The sequence below is a fragment of the Psittacula echo genome (genome assembly GCF_963264785.1).
Source record: "Psittacula echo genome assembly, chromosome: 1".
NCBI classification, from domain to species: domain Eukaryota; kingdom Metazoa; phylum Chordata; class Aves; order Psittaciformes; family Psittacidae; genus Psittacula; species Psittacula echo.
Window position 1 is genome coordinate 66,058,435 of NC_137735.1, and position 21,276 is coordinate 66,079,710.

Below are 21,276 nucleotides of genomic sequence, written 5' to 3' on the forward strand. Positions count from 1 at the left end.
AGCATGTTTGCATTACTTAGGGTAAAGTTAAAGTTTCCAGCATTTGAATTGCTTGGCTCAGTATATAAATCAACAAACATGTTTGCCTTTTTCAGTTTCCAGATATAAGTAATTAGGGCAAGTTAATATTTACATTTCTATTGATATTAGGGTCAAATTCTAATCACCACTCTAAGTGAAAGAGCATGCTTACAAAGTGAAATAATATACTTCAGGATCAATAAGATTTGTCCGTCAAACTGATCTCTTGAAGAGGAAACAGAACTTCTCCGTATTTGAAAACAAACAGATGAGTGGGTGAGCGAGGGAATCTGGCACTTCTTTAGGCAGTGCTTCTGCATGTTTGTGGCTTTGCCAGAGATTTTTGAATACTGGGCTTGATATTGGAAATCAGTGGTAGCAGTCACCCAAGAGCACTTTGGTGCTTTTTTGTCATTGCTAACAGGAGTGGGAAGTACCTGTGTGAGACTCCTGGGTGCTGTGTAATGGGGTAGTCCCAAAGCATGCAGGACACCTGTAACTTCCACCAGCCTCTGCCAGTGGCAAATAGTTGGGGAAGTGGTTCTCCTTCCAGAACTGCCATGGGAATCAGGCAGGAGAGGCACTGACAGGTCCTAACTCTTCAATCTTGTTGAGAAGAGGCAATCTTACTAGTGGTAGAAGTTGGTGAGATTCCCAACCATGTCGTGTTACAAATGAAGTTAGTCAGAATTTGCCTCTAACTCTGAAGTTACCTTTTCCTGCTTTGCAACTTCCATGTTGTTTGTTACCCGTGTTTAGCACTTCAGGCTGCATTAGAAATGACATGCCAGTAGCTTAACATTCATAAGTAATCCTGTAATAACAAGCTATGGTATCTTTATGATAGAGAGGAGAAATTTAAATGTGGTATCCCATCCTAGCGTTCAAGGAGTTCTGACTGGAGCTCATTAGCTATATTGCAAGAGAAGAGAAAACATGTCATACAGATTTTCTGACAGAGATGTGAAATACAGCTGGTGTTTCTTAACAGACACATGAAGGTTGGCTCCTGTTTAAGATAAACCTGGTCTGTCTGTCCCATAAAACTTTTGAGTTCTGAGGGAAGTTTTCTAGTCAATTTGAAATCACAGGAAAGTTGGTGGGTTGGGCTGATTTCTCCCGGAGTTCGCAAGCTTATTCAAACTCCTAGGCTCACAAGTCAAAGTGAATTAAAATCCTGCCCTGAAGGCCTCAAATGGCAACTTTGCTTAGAAATTAAATTGCCAGGCTTCACTGTTATGCTTCTAAACCAATTCACTGCTGTTTAAAAGAAGGCTTGACTGAGCTCATGATGCTGGCTTTTTCAGCATTAACCTTACATCCTGAAAATACAGTGGGCTTGATACTGCAGCAACTGAGGGAATTACTGAGAAGAGGAAAATTAGAACTGTGTCAGCAGTTAGAGGTCTGATTTCTGGGTACAGAAAGAAAATGCACTGGTAGGAAGAAAAAAAAAAAATCCACTGACTTTTGGAACAGAGATGCTGCAAAGGAAATTTGCCCTTTGTTAAGGAGACCACTTGAAGATTTGAGAGCAATTGAGTGGTTACAGGCAGATTAGCAACATGAGGGGGAACTCTCACTGCATTACCCAAAGAGAATGGAAATTTTGGCCTTGGTAGCAAACCTTTAAATGAAGAGTACTGTGTTCCTGCTGCTCCCTGTCAATAAAATATTGGTGGCTAGTCTTCGTATAGGCAAGACCAATGGAGAATATGCAGGTCTGCCAAAAGAAAGGCAATCCATGTCGTGTTGCTATCTTTCCTGCTATTGCTACCTTATTTTTTGGTCACAGGCATAGTGTAGTTGTACACCTGTACACCTGGGCCATAGCAGGTGTAATTCCTTTTCCCCATCCTTACCATCAACTTCAAATACTGGTGTCCTGTTCCTTAGCTACTGTAAGTGTTCCCTCAGATGTCAGCTCTAGAAAGGAGGGAGAGAGAGTGAAAATATATGTGGGATGTTACTTTTATGGTTAAAGCAAAAACTGGTGCAGGTGAGAATGAGGAATTCATTTCTGTTGCAAATAGGGTGAACAAGATGGAGAGATTTGTAAAGCAGTGTTATATAGCTGGTATTTAAAGGCTGGTTACAACTGGGAAAAATTAGTGATTTTTTTTTTTTTCTGAAGGGTTTTGAGTAAAAGGAACTTACTGTGAGAGGCTATTGCTCATATTCTGTATAACATTTAAAATTTATTATATCAATGTTAATAAATTGAGGTACATGGCAAGGAACAGAAAAGGTTGGGCATTTAGTAAGCTGGAGGTTTCTCTAAAAAAGAAACCCACTTTCTCTTGTGACGATTTATGCTTAAAAATCTCTCAAACTAAATTTTGGATGACTTTCTGAGTGCAGGGAAACACAATTATTCCTCTTAATTTATGAATGGGGAGCAGAGACACAAAGAGAGTAGGGTTTGAAGGGAGGAAGAGGGGTTGTTTTACCAGTCAGTTGTGAGCAAACATATGGGTGTGAGTGGGAGGATGCAGGCTAGCTCTGGTTCAGAAGCTGTGTAGTGGTGTCAACTCTAGGCCGTGTCCCAGAGGATGAGCCCTGCTCTTGGTGTATCGGTGTACTTGAAAAATGCCAGTAAGATGCTTATTTTGGCTTCCAGTCCAGAGCTTACTTGCATCTGGGATGAGTAGACGAATCTTTCATCTGAGTGTGCCCAACTGTACAGACATGCCTCAAGTTAGTGTTTAATGTGCACAGGGTGAAAAAAGAATGTGTTCAGTTCTCCTTTAACCTGCGTTAAGTGCTGGTTCAACTGATTAGCATTTATCTTCTGGATTTGAATGTGCATTTTATTGGCCTTTATGTGCATATTATTATTAATCTTGCTGTGTCTGTGATGATAACTTGTTTAATGTCAGAATAATTTTAGGTAAGTACTTTGTTTGTTTTGAATAGGAAAGATGCTAGCCCTCTTCTGCTTGAATTACTAATCTAAGGTAACTAGGTGGTTTTATTGTGGGCTCTTAAAACAGGTGATTTTTTTTCTAAAGGGTTTTGAGTAAAAGGAACTTACTGTGAGAGACTGTTGCTCATATTCTGTATAAAATTAAAAAAAAAATCTTTGCTTTCAGAATGTATGTTGGTATCTCTAAGCTCCTGATATATTTGGCTGGGCTTTTCCCTCCATAAATTCATTGGATCAAAGCAATAACATAAATCAGAGTTTTTATTCATCAACTTCTCTCCAACTTTTGCAATTTGCTGGAGTTAAATAGGGAATCTGGGAATAATATATGATCGTAGGTGCAGTACATATCATGCAGGCTTATTTTCCAGGATGTCAGTGGAGGGTTATATTAAATCCTTTTGTTTTGCTGTAGTATGATTACAAAGATTCTTTTGTAGCTTGGGACGCTGGCAAAAGAAGATAACATGAATTTCATTCTGACATTGCTGTTGTTCTAAAATACATTCTGACTGGCCAGTAAGAGCTGCAAAAAAAGTCTTGGTTATGTCTGGATGACTTTGAATACCTATCAGAAAGAAGAGCAATCCAGGGTCACAGTGCTTTAAACACTGTCAGTTAGGTCTCAGGAGAGACTAGATGTGTTGCAGTTACCGAAGAGGAGGAAATGTAACTGAGACCAATGCTTTTTTTTTTTTTTTTTCTTTTCTCTCTTTTTGTTTTCCACCTTTTCCGCTAAACTAAGTTCGGTTTAGGATGGTCTTTAAAACTTCAACATTAACAGAGAGTGACAAGCAAATAATAAGCAAGAGATGTCTATTAAGAAAAAAAACACAAATACTAGTTCTGTATGTCTGATATTCCTTCTCAAACTGTTGGAGAGATGAGAGCTTTAGCCTACATTCATGTATTAGTCATTTCAGCTATTCAGCAATGAATTGTGTATCTACGGTACAAATTTTATTCTATTTTAGATAGGGGTCACTGCAGGATTGGGCTGAGATTTAAAGTAATTGGAAGAAATTACTTTGAGTAGCTACACACCTGATTGGCTTTTGAAGGCACACCTGTTGTAGCTGTACAAAGACATGAGTATCCTCTAATTTCTGGGCCCATTAAATCCGTACTTTATACCACAGAGTTCATAATAGCAGGATATACAGACTATACCAATAATTAAATATTTTCAATACATGAATATGTATGGCTTATATGTGTATTGTTGTAGGTTTAGCTGGTTTAATTACACTGACTGAAAGGTGATAGGCTTGTCACGATCTTGTCTTCAAAGAAAGACTTAATAAAAAGTATTTTCCTGGTCACTCAATCCAGGCTGATGCCAAATCCATGCACCTCAGGCGGATATTAAGTGTCTGCTCTGGAGGGTCATGTAGAGACCAGGCATACTTCATGCTAAGAAGTTATTTTATACATATTTGGTAATAATACTGTTGTTCTTGGTTCCACACAGATGGTACCAGACAGGAAGAAGTGGAAGGTGAACTCAGTGAAGAAGAACGCTGGTTTGGAAATTCTTCAGAAACTCCTTCAGAGGCATCATATGGAGAAGTCCAGGAGAACTTTAAGTTGTCTCTTGAGGACGGGATCCAAGAGCAGTCCACTTCCCCAGATACTTCTTTGGGAAGTGCAACTCCTAGCAGCAACACAGCGGAGCTGGGATCCATTGAAAATGAGGCACTAAGAGACACACTACAGAGCAAAGAGCACCTTTCTCCTGATGTGTCATCTCTCTGTGAAGAAGAACCTCCTGGTCCAAATAAGCCACTGAGTAGTAACCTGAGGCGGCTGCTGGAGGCTGGCTCCCTCAAGCTGGATGCTGCTGTTACGGTCAATGGCAGGGTTGAGTCCCCTGTAAATCTTGGCTCAAACCTTTCCTTCTCTCCACCTGCTCATCATGCGCAGCAGCTAAGTGTTCTTGCCAGAAAACTTGCTGAGAAACAGGAACAAAGTGACCAATACAATGCAAGTAGTCACTTTATATGGAATCAAGGTAAGTGGTTGCCAAATTCAGCCACCACCTGTGGTTTGTCCCCTGATTCAGCTATCCTGAAACTGAAAGCCGCAGCCAATGCTGTTCTGCAGGACAAATCTCTTTCAAGGACTGATGACACTATAAGATTTGAATCCTTTCCCTCACCTTTTAGTTCTCAGTCAGCCAGCTCCACGTTAGCAGCTTTGTCTAAGAAAGTGAGTGAAAGAAGCATGACTCCCGGGCAGGAGCACCCGCCTCCAGCTAGTTCTTTCCTTTCTCTGGCTTCCATGACCTCTTCAGCTGCCCTTCTCAAGGAGGTTGCTGCAAGGGCTGCAGGCACCCTGTTGGCTGAGAAGAAGAAATCACTGGTTGCTGAGGATCCCCTGCAGCTTTCAGAGATGAAGCAAGAGAAAGCAACTCCACCACAGTCTTTGGAATTATTGTTACTGCCAGTCCCTAAGGGAAGAGCATCCAAACCCACTACTACAGGTATGGATATAGTTTGAACCACTACACAGAATGTATCTGTTTTCATATAGGCTTGTATAATGTATCTACAGTGGGCCTACATTTGGTTTGATTCCATGTATTATGAGAATAAGAAATAGGTACTTTAGGTAAACAATAGAAAAGCTTTTTAAAATACCACTTGAAGACCAAACTGTCAGAAATGTTTCCATATCTGAAAGATATAAGTGTATAGCTCAGTACTTTTCTTTTTTTCTTATTCCATACAATGGTGTTTTCCCCTCTTACCAAGTTCAGAGTAAGTCCACAAATATATTTAATGGAGAAGATCAAATAATCCATGTAAGGGAGCTCATGGTAACAGTGGGCATGTACAAAACTAGTGCTTTTGAAATAATGGACAAGGGAGAATTCTCCCTCCTGCTGTCTTTGTCACAAATAGACTTTTGTATAATCGCTTACTACCCTGTCCTAATTTACCAGAGTATATTATTATGTTGCCACTTTTCATTAAATTTTTGTGCAGCAGTTCTGTATTTTACAGTCCTTTGTCTCTTTTTTTTTTTTTTTTTTTTAAAAAAAAAAAAACGGAACTGCATTTTCTAATTTCTTCAACAAGAACCATTTTTACACTTCTGACTTCCCTTCACCAATTCCAGTTGTTGGCAATCAAGGAATAAGGCTTGCAGGGAATAAGAAGAAACAGTTTTGGTAACAAAAGCTTTCAAGAACTGTCAAGCCATGCAGGGAAATTTCAATGATCCACCTTCAAAATATGGAAAAATAAGATTTCTTTCATCTCTTTCTATGAAAAGTTCACATCATGGGTTTGTATTTCAGGTAGAACATTCAGCTTCAGGTGTTGTCAGTGTTCTCCATAGAGTGGCTTTCTGCTGCACAGGGGAAGGAAGCGTGTCACCTATCTTCACATGATGCATAAAGTGGTTCAGAGCTTTATCAGACAGAGTTTTATCAGGAATGCTAGCTTGACTGCACAGGTGTAGCAAGCCGGCATATAGACATGAAACCTGACATGGACGTTGTATCATTGCAGTACCATCTTTCCGACTTAACATTTTTGTTTAGGGATGTTATAAGGTCTGATCTGCTCCTGTGCACCTTTTGGTAAAAACTTGCAGTGTAGAAGCTACTGGATAGACAGAAATGCTTACTTCTCCTTTGGAAGAGGAGAGGTAGGGATTTGATGAGGTGCAGCTGGTACCAGTGTTTTGCTCTGAGTTACATGTGTTCTACAAATGCTTTGTTGGTATGTTTTGCTAAGACAGTTGAAGGGGCAATCTATTCCTGGCTTGGGTCTGGCCTGAGGTTTTCATTAGTTTAGATGAAGTCCTTTTTGGGGTAACATAACCTAAATAAAGAAAAAGGTCCTTTCATGTGGGAATGGAACTATCCACACTGGCTACACCGGTGTGACTGTACGCATTAATTTAATGTAACTTTCCCTGTGAAGACTGGCCTTCATATAAGAAAAACAGCAATGTATAGGAAAGAAGTAAGGTTAAAATTTATCTGAAGTTATTAGTTTATTTCCTGAGGGAGAAAAAGCTGTTCATAACATAAGTTCTTACTGTGAAAAAGTAGATAGTTGTAGTAAAATCCAGGTTCTGTGTTTGTCCAACAAACTGTGAGATTTCTCTGTACAGCTTATACACGGTGAGTGCTCTGTACCAGATTGCAAGTGTGCTGGTAGTACTGGTGCTTTATACACTAGCTCTGATGCAGCAAATTCCTAGCAAATATTCTCTTTGCTGAAGACCCAAGCATACTGTGCTGCTAAAACATAACAATGGGGGCTGACTGCCTCAGGTCCTTAGTAAACAAGGAATAACTACTCATTTTTTATAATATATGGTACTAGTACCCCAAGAGGAAGGCTGTTTTCTTTCAATTCATGCACACTGAGCCAATGGCAGTTGGCATCCAAGCAAAAGTCATAGTGTATATAGTAACTATAGTTATAGTTCATAACAAAAGTTCTTTAAGTCCATTTTCTGATATGCTACTAAGTTTTTCCTTTCTAAATAATTAAATAACTGAAACTAAAAAGCAAGCTGTTGGTTAGCATATCTGGATGTTTATTATGGAAAGCTAGACTCCTTGGTCCCTTCAAATGTGGAGAAGTGCAGCTTGCAAAAAAGAGGTCACTGTTCAGTGACCTTTGATTGAAGACTTCACTCCTGTACAGGCTGAGTAGAGCAGCTGCGTGTGTATATTTGCCATGGAAGTGAGTGTCACATGTTCCTGATTCCGTTTGCACCTACAGCCTTATGATACTAAAAGCAAAAAATAGTTTTTCATTTTATAATATTTTCTCTTTTTGTGTCTGTGTGATTGCTTCTTGAGCCATTATGTTTTTGTCTCATTCTAAGAATGAGACACCTATTCCCAGTAGGTGTAGCTTGAGAGGTGTGTGTGGGGGGGTCCCTTCTCACACTTTAAACTTTTAAGACACTGGTGAGTTTGCTTTGTTGTTATGAGTCTGATTCACTTACCCACCAGCAACATCTAGCTTTGGTTATGAGATCAATACTCAGATTAGTTATATGTGGACAAGTAAAGAACATCAAAGGTGGAGGCTATTTGAAGAGGAATAAGTTAATTACAGGGGTATGTTTGCTGCTCTTCTGTCCACCATGTTGCTCAGAATATTTGCTCAGAATTATTTCGGGCAAGAAGCTGGAGGCATGGGTTATCAGAGCATAGTCACCTCTGAAACTGCACATCAGGTTTGATGGGCCTAATCATTACTTGCGTAGGTTATAGTAAAGTGGTCCAGAGAAGACTGACTTTTATATCAATCTATTAATATTGCCAATTTATAAAATGCTCATGTGCTTGGGATGAAATTTAAGAGGTGGCCTGGAATCTCTGTTAAAGTTCTTTAGAAAGTGTGCATGACAGACCCTTCTTTTACTGACTGAATGCTGGTTTAGTGTAACTTTTTGCCTGTGATGCTTGCAATTTTGTTCCTGAAGCTTCTTTGGAAAGCACTGGCTGATTCTCTCCTCACTGGAGTAATTTCTTTCCAACTAATTGGCACCATGTGACATAAAATAGACATCAATATAGATGAAGAAAAGCTGAAGCCCATAATTTTCTTTCTTAGTGCTGAGGTCTGTAGTATACTTAAGAGCTAAGATGGTTCAGCTTTGGAGAACATTGACATAATTCCTGTGCGCCATTGTCATTGTTACTGGTGAAGTCACATGCATTCAGTCAAATTCTTCTCATATTTTGTAATGTGCTAAATTACTATTGATCCATCCTGTTTGCAGTTTTATTTTTATTGGGGTGGAAAACAGGTATTAGCTTGTTACACTTTTCTTTTCTGCATCCTTTGTGATGATAGCTGGAGGCAGGAGAAAAGATATGATAGGAAGAAAAGAAATGGAGGTAAAAATGCTACGAAAGCATTTTTTTTTCCTGCGGTTTGTCTTTCTCCTGCCTTGTGTGAACAATTGAGTAAAGATACTTAAAAACTGAAGCACAAGCAATTTTAGCATTGGTGTTTTAGCATTGGTCTTTAGAGATGCAGAGAGTGGAACAATTTGATAATACGTTGAATGTGATAGAATATTTCATGACAAGAATTTCTGAACTTGCAAAAGTGCATGCTTTGACAATGTGTACTTTTTTGTACTTACATAATGATAACCTAATCAGTTAGATTACAGTGTTTTTGTTTCCTACCTAATAGCAAGAATTAGATTTTAGGATGTGACAAATCTTTCTGGAGGTTTTTATCACTTAGTTCCTCATCAAGAGAATTCGATGTTTGCCATATCCTTATCAGTAGGAAATAACTGATAATAATGAGATTAAATATTCTGAGAGAATTTCTAAATAGCAGGATGCACATTGCTGAGTTCTGGATATCTGGAAATAGTCTTTCACAGTGAGTAAAAGGCTTCCAGTTTCACGGTAACACTAGGCCTTTCTTTACAATAAGCAGAGGAAATTGTGGTGAGAGAATGAATAGCTGGTTAGTTGTGTGAAGTCAGCAGCAAGGGTTTCTCTTTCCTTCAAACTTGCAATGGTTCCACACTCAGTGACATTGACATTTGCTTGATAAATGTCACCAAATCCTTTTCATATTTTAGGTAAATTGGGCAGTAAAGCAGAGTGCAAACATTTTAGGAAGGCAGTAGGTTTAAAGCCCTGGCAACTAGAGGAGCAGAAGAAAACCCATGACCTGAAAACCCTGATGACTGAAGTTGCAACAGTATCTGCTTGAGCCATAACTGAACGATTTCAACAGCAGGTTGTTCTGAAGTCATTCACTTCTGTAGTTCAATATATCTGATATGCAATACCAGCAAGCCTTTCAGTTAAGTTGTGGATTGTTCTATGCTTTATATCCTGCTCCCCTGCTGGCTGACCATCAGATATGGAAATGGATCATTTTTTGACAGTTAAGCATATTTTCCATACCCTGTTATAACCGGCCTTTGATAGGAAATGAAGCTGCAAAGTGATGATTATGAGAGACATCCATCTCAGTTTAGTTAAATTATACGGACCATTAGGACCAGGTGAGATAGAGTAGCATCCCCTCCTGATTAGCCAAAGGATGTTTTGGGCATTAACCTTTACAAGTTATGGCGACCTTTTTAAGAGGGAGAATAACTAGATTAAGGGGAAAAGGGATATGCGGAGGGTACACACACACACACACAGAGAAATTTCAGGTACGTGTTGTTGTTTAACTGATGTATCTCTTTGCAGATGAAATTCTAGCATTGAAAAAATAGTATCTTGATTATGTTTACAAGGAGAAAGTATTTGACAAGTGGCTGTAAGCATCCTCTCTTTTTCTTCCCCCTTCTGCTAAGCCTCAGAAGAAGAAGGAGGAAAACCTTTCCAGTGTCCAATCTGTGGTTTGGTTATCAAGAGGAAGAGTTACTGGAAACGACACATGGTGATTCATACAGGTTTGAAAAGTCATCAGTGTCCACTCTGTCCATTTCGCTGTGCACGCAAGGACAATCTCAAATCACATATGAAGGTAAGGGACGATTGAATCACTTGAATCATCAGTCAAAAAACTGTTTTGACTTTGCAAGAACAAGATTTCCCTAGTCGTACTACTCTTGATGCCTTTATTTCAGTTAGAGACCATGAAAAGAGAAATAAATAACTTTTTTTCCTTTGCTTGCCTTTCCATTTTATGCAACGTGGAAACTTCCTTGAGTTATGTCAACTTGGTGCAGCAAAAGCTGTTTGTGACTGATTTAGTTCTGGGCTTGGAACCTCCAGAAGCGGGGTTGTTAGCTGAGGTGTGACACTGTGCAAACACAGCAGTGCTACTTTTCAGGATGCCAGCTAGTATCTCTGCATTTCATTGCATCACACTAAGTGAGCATTTCAACTTAGCCAGCACTAGCAGGGGATCTCTCCATGGCTTTCCACAGACAGGCCTTCAGTTTTAACTTTCTTCCTGCTGTAGTTTTTAACTGCAGGCACTTCACCAGTGAATCATCCAAACCAAAAAAAAAGAGACATTTTATACTGTAATGTTTTGTTTTGAAGTGTTTCCATTATATTTAAAGGGTGCTTTTAACAGCCTTAGTTTTAGGCTCAAACTGAAGATGTTCTTTTGAAGGAAGCAATATCTGTGTTGATACAGAAAAGTATAAACATGTAAAGAAACTCTCTGCCTGCTTAGCTGAAGTACTACGTGGTTGCAGTATACAAAGTGCGTGGTCTTGCAAGCTATAGAACATGACTGATGAAGTAAAAATGGTGCCTGTCCTATTAGCCCATGGATGAAGAAGCTAAAGTGCAAAATGTTTCCCCTGTTAATGCAGTTGAGTTTTGTAATAGTGAAATGTTTTATTACAGATAGTATTTTGTCTGGTTTAGACAAATGGGTGTAACAGAGTATCAGACTGGTGTGGAAGGGGACAGGAATGACTGTTCAGCTTTTATATATGCTATTGCAGAATCTGAGATTACTAAACAGGAGTTTTAACCTTGCTTCAGCCAAGTAGCTATTCGCTTCCATGGAAATGATTCAGATGATTCCACTGATCTCAAAAGCAAATCTTGCTGTATTTCAGGTTTTTGCTAGGTCTGAAATCATCCCCCTGAAGTCTGAGGGCTTATCCCTTAATGCTCCTACTATGGATCAGTGCACTATTCCCAGGCATCCTTGGTGTGTCATGCTAATCCTTATTAGGTGCAAGTAGGTTTGGTGTTTATGGCTTTCTTTTAGGACTTGGTGTTCCATGTTGACATATATTGGCACATATGGCCAACAGGAGTAGATGAGCAACTGGAATGGGAACATAGCATGATTCTATGATAAGAAAGTTTTTTTGGTTTTGGTTATTGACAGGCTGCAAAAGAAGCACGCATCACCTAAAAACTTGCTATTGCCTGGCAAAGACCTGTTGTTGTCCCCTGTTTTGTCCCCCTGTCCCTATTATTCCCTGCAGAAATTCTTGTTCTTTGCGCCTTTATTTTCCTCTTTTTTTCTCCTCCCCCCCCCCTTTTTGGAGTTATTATTTGCAAGTTGAGGGCCTGTCCCTTCCTTTTTAGCATGATGATTTCCATAGGTGGTCACAGTTTGAAGAAAATGAGAAACTTTTTCACTGTCTCTGTGTGCTGTCAAATTGATTGCTATGTGAAGCCCTTGTGCTCCTTTCTGCTCTCAACTGAGCTGATATCATCTTAAAACAGAGCCCTTGCACAAACGTGTAACATAGTGTTAATTATTTGGTAATACAGTAATTATTACCAAGCAATGCTCAGTTAGACATAGAATCATAGAATCAAGTAGGTTGGAAAAGACCTTTAAGATCATCAAGTCCAACTGTTACCCCAGCACTATCGTCACTGAGGTCAGAGTAGGGCCTAGAGCTGCTTGACACAATGTAAGAGATTACAGCCTCCTTTAGCCTTACTATGGAGATAAGATCTGAAGTCTGATGAGGAGTCAATGCAGTCCAGTCATGCAGGTCATGATATGTGGTCTTCGGTGGTAAAACTGCTCACTATTTAAGATGAAGGCAGTTATCTTACTAAACTATAGATGGCTTGTATTTGCTCTTTTGTCTTTCTATAACCTCATGGATAGGGGATAAAAAATCACAAGCACAAGAATCTGAAAGATAATATTTTACCTTTATTTCAGTGGGTTTCAGTACTTTATTTCAGTACTTTTCTCTATCAAGTAGGCCATTCATAAAAACATTTTCTAGCACAAAATTGAAGCAGGTGAATGAGATGTGGGCATGTTAGTCATGTGTCCAACAGTGTCAGACGTAATTTGAATTCCCTTTGGTTAAAGTGTAAATTGATAACAAGATTAAAAATAAAAAACATTACCAGATTTCTTTTCTCATTATAAGAAAGTGCTGCTTTTAAATCTGTATGTAAATAGGTATGAGATTATGATAACTGACATATATATACGCCAACAGTGTTCAAAATGGAATGAATACATATCAGACATGGTACAGCACAGCTGGGAGCTACTTAGCATGCATTGTTCTGGTTATGCCAGTCAGGTGTTTCAGTTCTCCTCATTGTCCTACAATCCTTTGGGAGCTACCTGGCCTTATCTCCTTCCTGGCAGGCAACCCACAAAGGCAGAGCTGCCTTTAGCTCTCGGCCCTTCTCTCCCTGCCTATAAGTCAACTGCAGCTACAGGTGAAGACATGTTTTTCAAAAGCAAAAAGCCACTCAAAATTAGGGTGTTAGGGTGGTGTTTGTCATTCATTATAAGCCAATTTTTATTCTAGGATACTAACAAAAGCCAAGTTTTTTCCTTTTTGGCTGCTTTTTGGTTTTCAGGTTTTATGTTGTATTGACAAGGATGACAGGCAAAACCCATTGAGGTGTTCTATCTAGCTGCAGTCCTCAAAGTCAAATAGGGTTGTCTTTGTTTCCTCCTAGGCGGCATAGCGAAGAGCTGAAACACTTCCTCTTTTTTCTAGGTTCTTGTAGGCATTTTCCATTGAAACTGGTTATTTAGAGATTTAATTTTCATGAGTGGTTTGTGCATGTCCATATGGTCCTTCCTTATTGTGTGTATCTTTAGGTTAATGAATAATAACTAAATAATATAAATACTGTGTAATTTTATGGTAATTATAACATGTCAAACTGATTGACCCAGAATACAACATTGCCAACATTTTCGGTGTCTTGTTCCCTGCTAAAGAAAATCTTAATAGAGAGCTGTATTGATTCCAGCCCTAAACTACATTCAGACCTACATGTGCTACCCACCATGTTGATGGAACATTCTTCTAGCAAGGGCACTTTGCCAGGACCAGCTCACGACTGGAGGCGAAGAAAGGCAAGAAGGGAAGCACAAGGGAAGTTTCCACACAGACACACAATGAAAAGGGGAGGCTGAATTGTTTTATGAATTGTGTGCCTTTTAAGGCACACAGTGTTACCTATAATTGTTGTGTTGCATTTAGATTCCACAGTGATAGGTACCTCAGAAAAATCTTTAAATAGACACAGTACGGTGGTTTTGGTGACAAATTACAGAAGATGCATAACAGTAAATTTTGGCCCTTCTTTCCAGGAATCTGGGGGTAGCATCTCAGGACTTGATTGTGGTATCATAGTGTGGTTTCCACAGGTGCTGAGAACACTGAAAATGAAGCTGAACAAAAAGAATGGGTGACTGAGACAGGTATCTTGTTGAAGCATGCAGAAAGGGTTATGCTTGAGTCCTCCTTTCTGTTTATCTGAACATATATTCAGTTGGAATACATAGTTTTCTTCTTGAGAGAGAATCTTAATGTACCTCTGCAAAAAGGAACGGGAAAGGGCAGTGTAATTCAGCAAGATGCACACAGGCTTTTCTGTTTTTCCTGGTAGGGAAGTAGGGGTTAAATTTACCTTGGAGCAATACCACAAGCATCAGTCAGACTTTGGCCAATTAGTGTCTTTGGATCATGCACATATCATCCTCAGCAATTGGTGGATGGGAGAGGCTTGTGAGATCATGCAGATATGTTCCAAGAAAGCAATGGGATATTAGCTTGAGCACTTGGAAGGGGGAATGAGGAAGAGGAGCATATGGCCAAAAATAATACCTATAAATGTTCCTTATGCTGCTATATAAACATCAAGCAGAAATGGGTTAGCCAGCTATTATAGCAGTGGAAAAGTTTGGCATTGCGGATGCATGCTGAAGCATGGTGTTATGGCAGAAAATGAGGAAAGAGAAGATTAAGCCGAACAGATAAGTTAGTTAGTGGCAGGCAGGTCATGTGATGCTCAACCACGGAATCTTCCTGCTTCTGTTGCTTAAGAAGAGGGACCATGTAGTGCGATCTCAAATTAATGGTCCTATGTGATATGAAGAGGTTTCTAATCAGCCTCTTGATTAGGGAGAGGCTATGAATTACATGACAGTGGGAATAAGAAAAGGCCCTGAAGAATGTCACTAGATGCTCACTACCCCTTAGTAATTTGCTTTTCCCTCTTTCTTTTCCGCGTAGGGTTGGACAGTTGAATAAGTATTCCTTATCCATTTTGATGAAGTACAGGACAGGTTATTTTAAAGCATCTTCACTAGATGAAGGAGGGAGAAGGAGGTTGACTGTATTTTATGGGAGGATTTTTGCTTTGGTTTAGATAAACTTAAAGAGCCCTGGGAGGCACCTGTGATTCCACTACCTTCCATCAGCCGACAGGAGGTAATGCAAACTTGCACAGCTTTTCAACAAGTGAAGTCTGTGCCCTGAGTCTCAGACAGGTACCACAAATGACTTCAAATATCTGTTTTTTGATCTTGGCACTTTTTGCATATGAGACAAGGAGAAGACAGGATATGCAACGATACCTTAAATCTTAAAGATAAAAGGAAAAAAACCCAAAATTTTTTTGTAAATGCCTAGTCCAGCCCTGCAGAGGTGCTTTTTTTCCCCCCTTTGCTTTCAAGCAAAGCAAAGAAATAGTTTCAAAAAGAAAATAGTGTATAAATAATGTATGTGTCCTGAGGGGAAGGATCCTATCGAAACTAGCACCATAGCACTAAATTTTTGAAAGTGCAATATTTTTAAAATGAAGGAATTTATGAGAAATGAGCATGAAATGAAAAAGCAGAGGAGCACATGATAGATGCAGAATGGAGACCTCTCAAGTGTACTCTAATGCAGTCACAGAAGGCAGCATTTTACTAAAAGAGATTTAAGAGAAAAAGAAAATAAAAATCAAAGCCCAAAAAAGATCAGTGGGTAGGCAGGTATAGCTGCACGGCCAGGTTGTAGTATTTGTTGATTGTAGTAGTTGCTTAGACAGATGCCCTTCGTGGAAATGTTAATCCACTTCAAAGTCTGTGAGAAAAATAAAACCTATAGAAGGCAAAGAAAAGAGTGATAATTAGGTCACAAAAAGAAAGCAACGACTGAGTAGCCAGAAGCAAATATAGCAGTGAATGGATTCGGCACCCCAATCCTCTCATGCTCTGATTTTGCTTAGAGATGGAAGTTCTCAGAAAAAACATTTCATCTTACTCTGACTATTTAAAAAATAACAGCACAAAACCCTGTTAAGTTCCATAAACAAAAGGTGGATGCCAATCCTTCCTTTCCTGTGCCTCATAATTAGAAGGGAGTCTGTGCAAAGCATTACCCCAACTTTAAGGAAGGGGAAAAGAAAATATCTATCTCACCAGTAATACAAAATTGCAGGAGGTGCTGCTGTTTCTCTCAACCCTACTCGCCATTGTATTCTGTTAGGTGGGATCACATGTATTTGTAACTGTGGTACATCTGTATGGGCCAGTGTGTACTTCCTAGGATGTTATTTGGTGGGTAAATCAGCAGGGCTGTTGCTTCTAAGTATGAAAAGTTGATTTAAGAAACTGCTTATGATACCAGAAACATTACTATGTCAGTAAAAACCTAACAGAAAAAAACCCCACAGTGATACGAATGATGTGATAGGGGCATATGGTGTCTGTAAAAGAAAATCATGGGTTTTTCTACTCAGATGTTCTGAGCATGTCAGGAAAATCATGGACTTAAGGAATCGATTGAAATTTATTTGGTCTTTAAAAAAGCCTTTGGCAAAGCTTCTCGCTGAGAAGCTGCCAAATAAATTAAGCAGTGTGATGTACTATGGCAAATTAGAAATTCACCAAGAGACAGTAAAACAAAGGGTAGGCAGGAATTAGCAATTTTAAGCGTGACAGAAGGCTAACAGAGAGATATTCCATTACTAAGTGGAATTGTGTGTATTTTAGCAAATGTGATCTGCACAAAATGATGTCTGTGGGTAAGAGAATTGTAGACAACACAACATTGTGTGCATGAATCAAAATCTGAAAAGGTAAAGCTTAAAAGGGAACAAAAACAGGCTGTCTGACAGATCAACAAGGGGCAAATAAAGTTATTGCTGACAAATACAAGGTACTGCACATTGGAAACAAGAGTCTAATAATGCACCTGGTTGTCTGATATAATGAACTACTCAGGGAAAATAATCTGGGAATCCTTGTAGTCAGTTCAATGAAAGCCTTTTCTTAGCATGTGGAGCAGTGGTTTAAAAAAGTACATTAGATACTTGAATGTCTATAGAATCAAACAGAAATAACCCTGAAAATATTACAATGCTGTTATTAACATATGGTGTGCTGCCACTTACAATACTCACTTTTGGTCACTGCGTCAAAAAGACGTGTCAGAGATAGTACGGATTTTAAAAGCTGGCAATCAAAATGATTAGTGTGATGGCAAGAGCTCCTATGGAAGAAAGAAGCTGAAAAGAATGAGACTGCCAGGAGGGTGAGAGAGGTGTGATCAAAGGTGTGAGGTGTGATCAAAATAATGCATGTGATAGAGAAGATAAATGGCCTTTTTTTTTTTTGTTGTGTCTTGTGAGAATGAGGAGGCAGCAAGAGAAACTGAAAGAAATGAATAAAGAAATGGCTAATAGATAATTATCACCCAAGTGCTCAAACTAGTCCTGAAGTTTGTAAGGAGCATTGTCGTGATTTAAGCCCAGCCAGCAACCCAGAACCACGCAGCCACTCACTGACTAACGACCTGTTAGAGAGGAGAGTAGTGTAGGGGAGAGGGACCTGGGGGTCCTAGTGGATGGCAGGTTGACCATGAGCCAACACTGTGCCCTTGTGGCCAAGAAGGCCAATGGCATCCTAGGGTGCATTAGAAGGGGGGTGGTCAGTAGGTCGAGAGAGGTCCTCCTTCCCCTCTACTCTGCCCTGGTGAGACCACATCTAGAATATTGTGTCCAGTTCTGGGCCCCTCAGTTCAAGAAGGACAGGGACCTGCTGGAGAGAGTCCAGCGCAGGGCAACTAAGATGATTAAGGGAGTGGAACATCTCCCTTATGAGGAAAGGCTGAGGGAGCTGGGTCTCTATAGTTTGGAGAAAAGGAGACTGCGGGGGGACCTTATTAGTGTATATAAATATATAAAGGGGGAGTGTCATGAGGATGGAGCCAGGCTCTTCTCAATGGCAAACAATGATAAGACAAGGGGTAATGGGTATAAACTGGAACACAAGAGGTTCCACTTAAACTTGAGAAGAAACTTCTTCTCAGTGAGGGTGACAGAACACTGGAACAGGCTGCCCAGGGAGGTTGTGGAGTCTCCTTCTCTGGAGACATTCAAAACCCGCCTGGACACATTCCTGTGTAACCTTATCTAGGTGTTCCTGCTCTGGCAGGGGGATTGGACTAGATGATCTTTTGAGGTCCCTTCCAATCTCTAACATACTGTGATACTGTGACTCCCCCTGCTTCGTCCCCGGCTCCCGGAGGGATGGGGAGGAGAATTGAAAGAATGTAACTCCCACGGGTTGAGATTAGAGCAGTCTAGTAACTAAGGTATAGCGCAAACCACTACTACCACCACCAATAATAATAATGATAAGGGAAATAACAAGGGAAGAGAATACAGCCGCTCACCATCCGATACCCAGCCTCACCCAAGCAGCGATCTAGCCCTTCTGGGTAACTGCCCCCAATTTATATACTGGGCATGACGTGCTGTGGTATGGAATACCCCTTTGATTAGTTTGGGTCAAGTGTCCTGTCTCTGCTTCCTCCTGGCTTCCCCTCCTCCCTGGCAGAGCATGAGACTCACAAAGTCCTTGGTCAGAGTAAACATTACTGAGCAGCAACTAAAAACATCGGTTTTATCGGCAATGTTCTCAGGCTGAGAGTCAAAACCACAGCACTGCACCAACTACTAAGACTGAGAAAAACGACTGCTGCTGCTGAATCCAGGACAAGCGTATAATTCTGTTGAAAATTATTGCATATGTCATAGCAAGAACACACTGAAAAAACTGTAGAACCATAAAGTATTGAGACCGGGAAGCCTGTAGGGTTAAAATAAAGATGATGCAAGTACTTTGCACAGTCAAGGAGAATATCCAAAATTAAATGAAATAAATTCAGAAGGGAGAAGTCCTTAAATGTTTCTGACATAAGTCAAAAAGTGGGTTTGTTGAATTTTGAAATGACCATTCCTATGAGCAGGTTGTGCACTGTGGTTTGTTGTAGCATAATTCAGAGAGATCATAGAATAGGTTGGGGTTGGAAAGGACCTTAAGATCATCAAGTTCCAACCCCCCTGCCATGGGCAGGGACACCTCACACTAAACCATGCCTTCCAAGGCTCTGTCCAACCTGGCCTTGAACACCACCAGGGATGGAGCTTTCACAGCTTTCCTGGGCAACCCATTCCAGTGCCTCACCACCCTCTCAGTAAAGAATTTCTTCCTTATATCCAATCTAAAATTCCCCTGCTTAAGTTTTAACCAATTACCTCTTGTCCTATCACTACAGTCCCTAACAAAGAGTCCATCCCCAGCATCCTTATAAGGCCCCTTCAGATACTGGAAGGCTGCTATGAGATTTCCACGCAGCCTTCTCTTCTCCAGGCTGAACAGCCCCAACTTTCTCAGCCTATCTTCATACGGGAGGTGCTCCAGTCCCCTGATCATCCTCGTGGCCCTCCTCTGGACTTGTTCCAACAGTTCCATGTCCTTTTTATGTTGAGGACACCAGAACTGCACACAATACTCCAAGTGAGGTCTCACAAGAGCAGAGTAGAGGGGCAGGATCACCTCCTTCGACCTGCTGGTCACACTTCTTTTGATGCAGCCCAGGATACGGTTGGCTTTCTGGGCTGCGAGCGCACACTGGAGCCGACTCATGTTCATTTTCTCATGAACCAACACCCCCAAGTCCTTCTCTGCAGGGCTGCTCTGAATCTCTTCTCTGCCCAACCTGTAGCTGTGCCTGGGATTGCTCCGACCCAGGTGTAGGACCTTGCACTTGGCATGGTTAAACTTCATAAGGTTGGCATTAGCCCACCTCACAAGCGTGTCAAGGTCCCTCTGGATGGCATCCCTTCCCTCTGGTGTATCAACCGAACCACACAGCTTGGTGTCATCGGCAAACTTGCTGAGGGCGCACTCAATCCCACTGTCCATGTCACCGACAAAGACGTTGAACAAGACCGGTCCCAACACCAATCCCTGAGGGACACCACTCATTACCGGTCTCCAGCCAGACATCAAGCCATTGACCACAACTCTTTGCATGTGGCCATCCAGCCAGTTCTTTATCCACCAAGTGGTCCACCCATCAAATTGATGTCTCTCCAATTTAGAGACAAGGATGTTGTGTGGAACAGTGTCAAATGCTTTGCACAAGTCCAGGTAGATGATGCCAACTGCTCTACCCCATCCATCAGTTTCGTAGCCCCATCATAGAAGGCCACCAAAGTGGTCAGGCAGGATTTCCTCTTAGCGAAGCCATGCTGGCTGTCACCAGCCACCTCCTTGTTTTTCATGTGCCTTAGCATGCCTTCCAGGAGAATCTGCTCCGAGATTTTGCCAGGCACAGAGGTGAGACTGACTGGTCTGTAATTCACTGGGTCATCCATTTTCCACTTCTTGAAAATGGGGATTATCATCGGGAACTTCACCTGACTGCCATGATTTTTCAAATATGATGGCCAGTGGCTTAGCAACTTCATTTGCCAGCTCCTCCAGGACCTGCAGATGGATTTCATTAGGTCCCATGGACTTGTGCACATTCAGGTTCTTAAGATGGTCTTGAATCAGATCCTCTCTTACAGTGGGCCCAAGGTCTTCATTCTCACAGTCCCTGCATCTGCCTTCCAAGACTTGGGTGGTGTGGTCAGAGCATTTGCCAGTGAAGACTGAGGCAAAGAAGTCATTCAGAACCTCAGCTTTCTCCAAATCCAGGGGAGCCAGGTCTCCTGATAGCTTCCAGAGAGGGCTCACGTTCTGCCTAGTCTGTCTTTTATTTGCAATGTAACTATAGAATCCCTTCCTGTTATCCTTAACATCCCTAGCCAAGTTTAATTCTAACTGGGCCTTAGCTTTCCTCACCTGGTCCCTAGCTTCCCGGACAACATCCCTGTATTCTTCCCAGGCCGCCTGTCCTTGCTTCCACCTTTTATAAGCCTCTTTTTTCCCTTGAAGTTTCCTCAGCAGCTCCTTATCCATCCAAGGAGGTCTCCTGGCCCTCCTGCTGCACTTCCTTCTAGTTGGGATGCAACACTCCTGAGCTTGGAGCAGGTGATCCTTGAATGACAACCAACAGTCTTGGGCCCCCCTGCCCTCTAGGGCTATATCCCATGGAACCTTACTAAGCAGGTTCCTGAAGAGGCCAAAGTCTGCTCTCTTGAAGTCCAGGGCAGTGAGCTTGCTGCACGCTCTTCTCACTGTCCTGAGGATCTCGACTTTGACCATCTCATGATCGCTGCATCCAAGGCTGCCCTGGAGCATCACATTTCCAATGAGCCTTCCCTGTTGGTGAGCATGAGGTCAAGCATGGCACCTCTCTTTGTCGGCTCCTCTATTACTTGCAGAAGG

General features: G+C 41.0%; 1 protein-coding gene across 1 annotated transcript in view; it reads left to right on the top strand.

Annotated features, from left to right (window-relative positions):
• ZNF827 (zinc finger protein 827) overlaps positions 1-21,276 on the top strand; it is a gene marked incomplete at both ends in the record, with an annotated part of 111,464 nt that overhangs the window by 22,567 nt on the left and 67,621 nt on the right. Inside the window, 2 exons of the mRNA XM_080638951.1 lie at positions 4,419-5,429; positions 10,262-10,434. Of these exons, the coding sequence (XP_080495077.1) occupies positions 4,419-5,429; positions 10,262-10,434 (1,184 nt within the window). The remainder of the gene's footprint in view (positions 1-4,418; positions 5,430-10,261; positions 10,435-21,276) is intronic.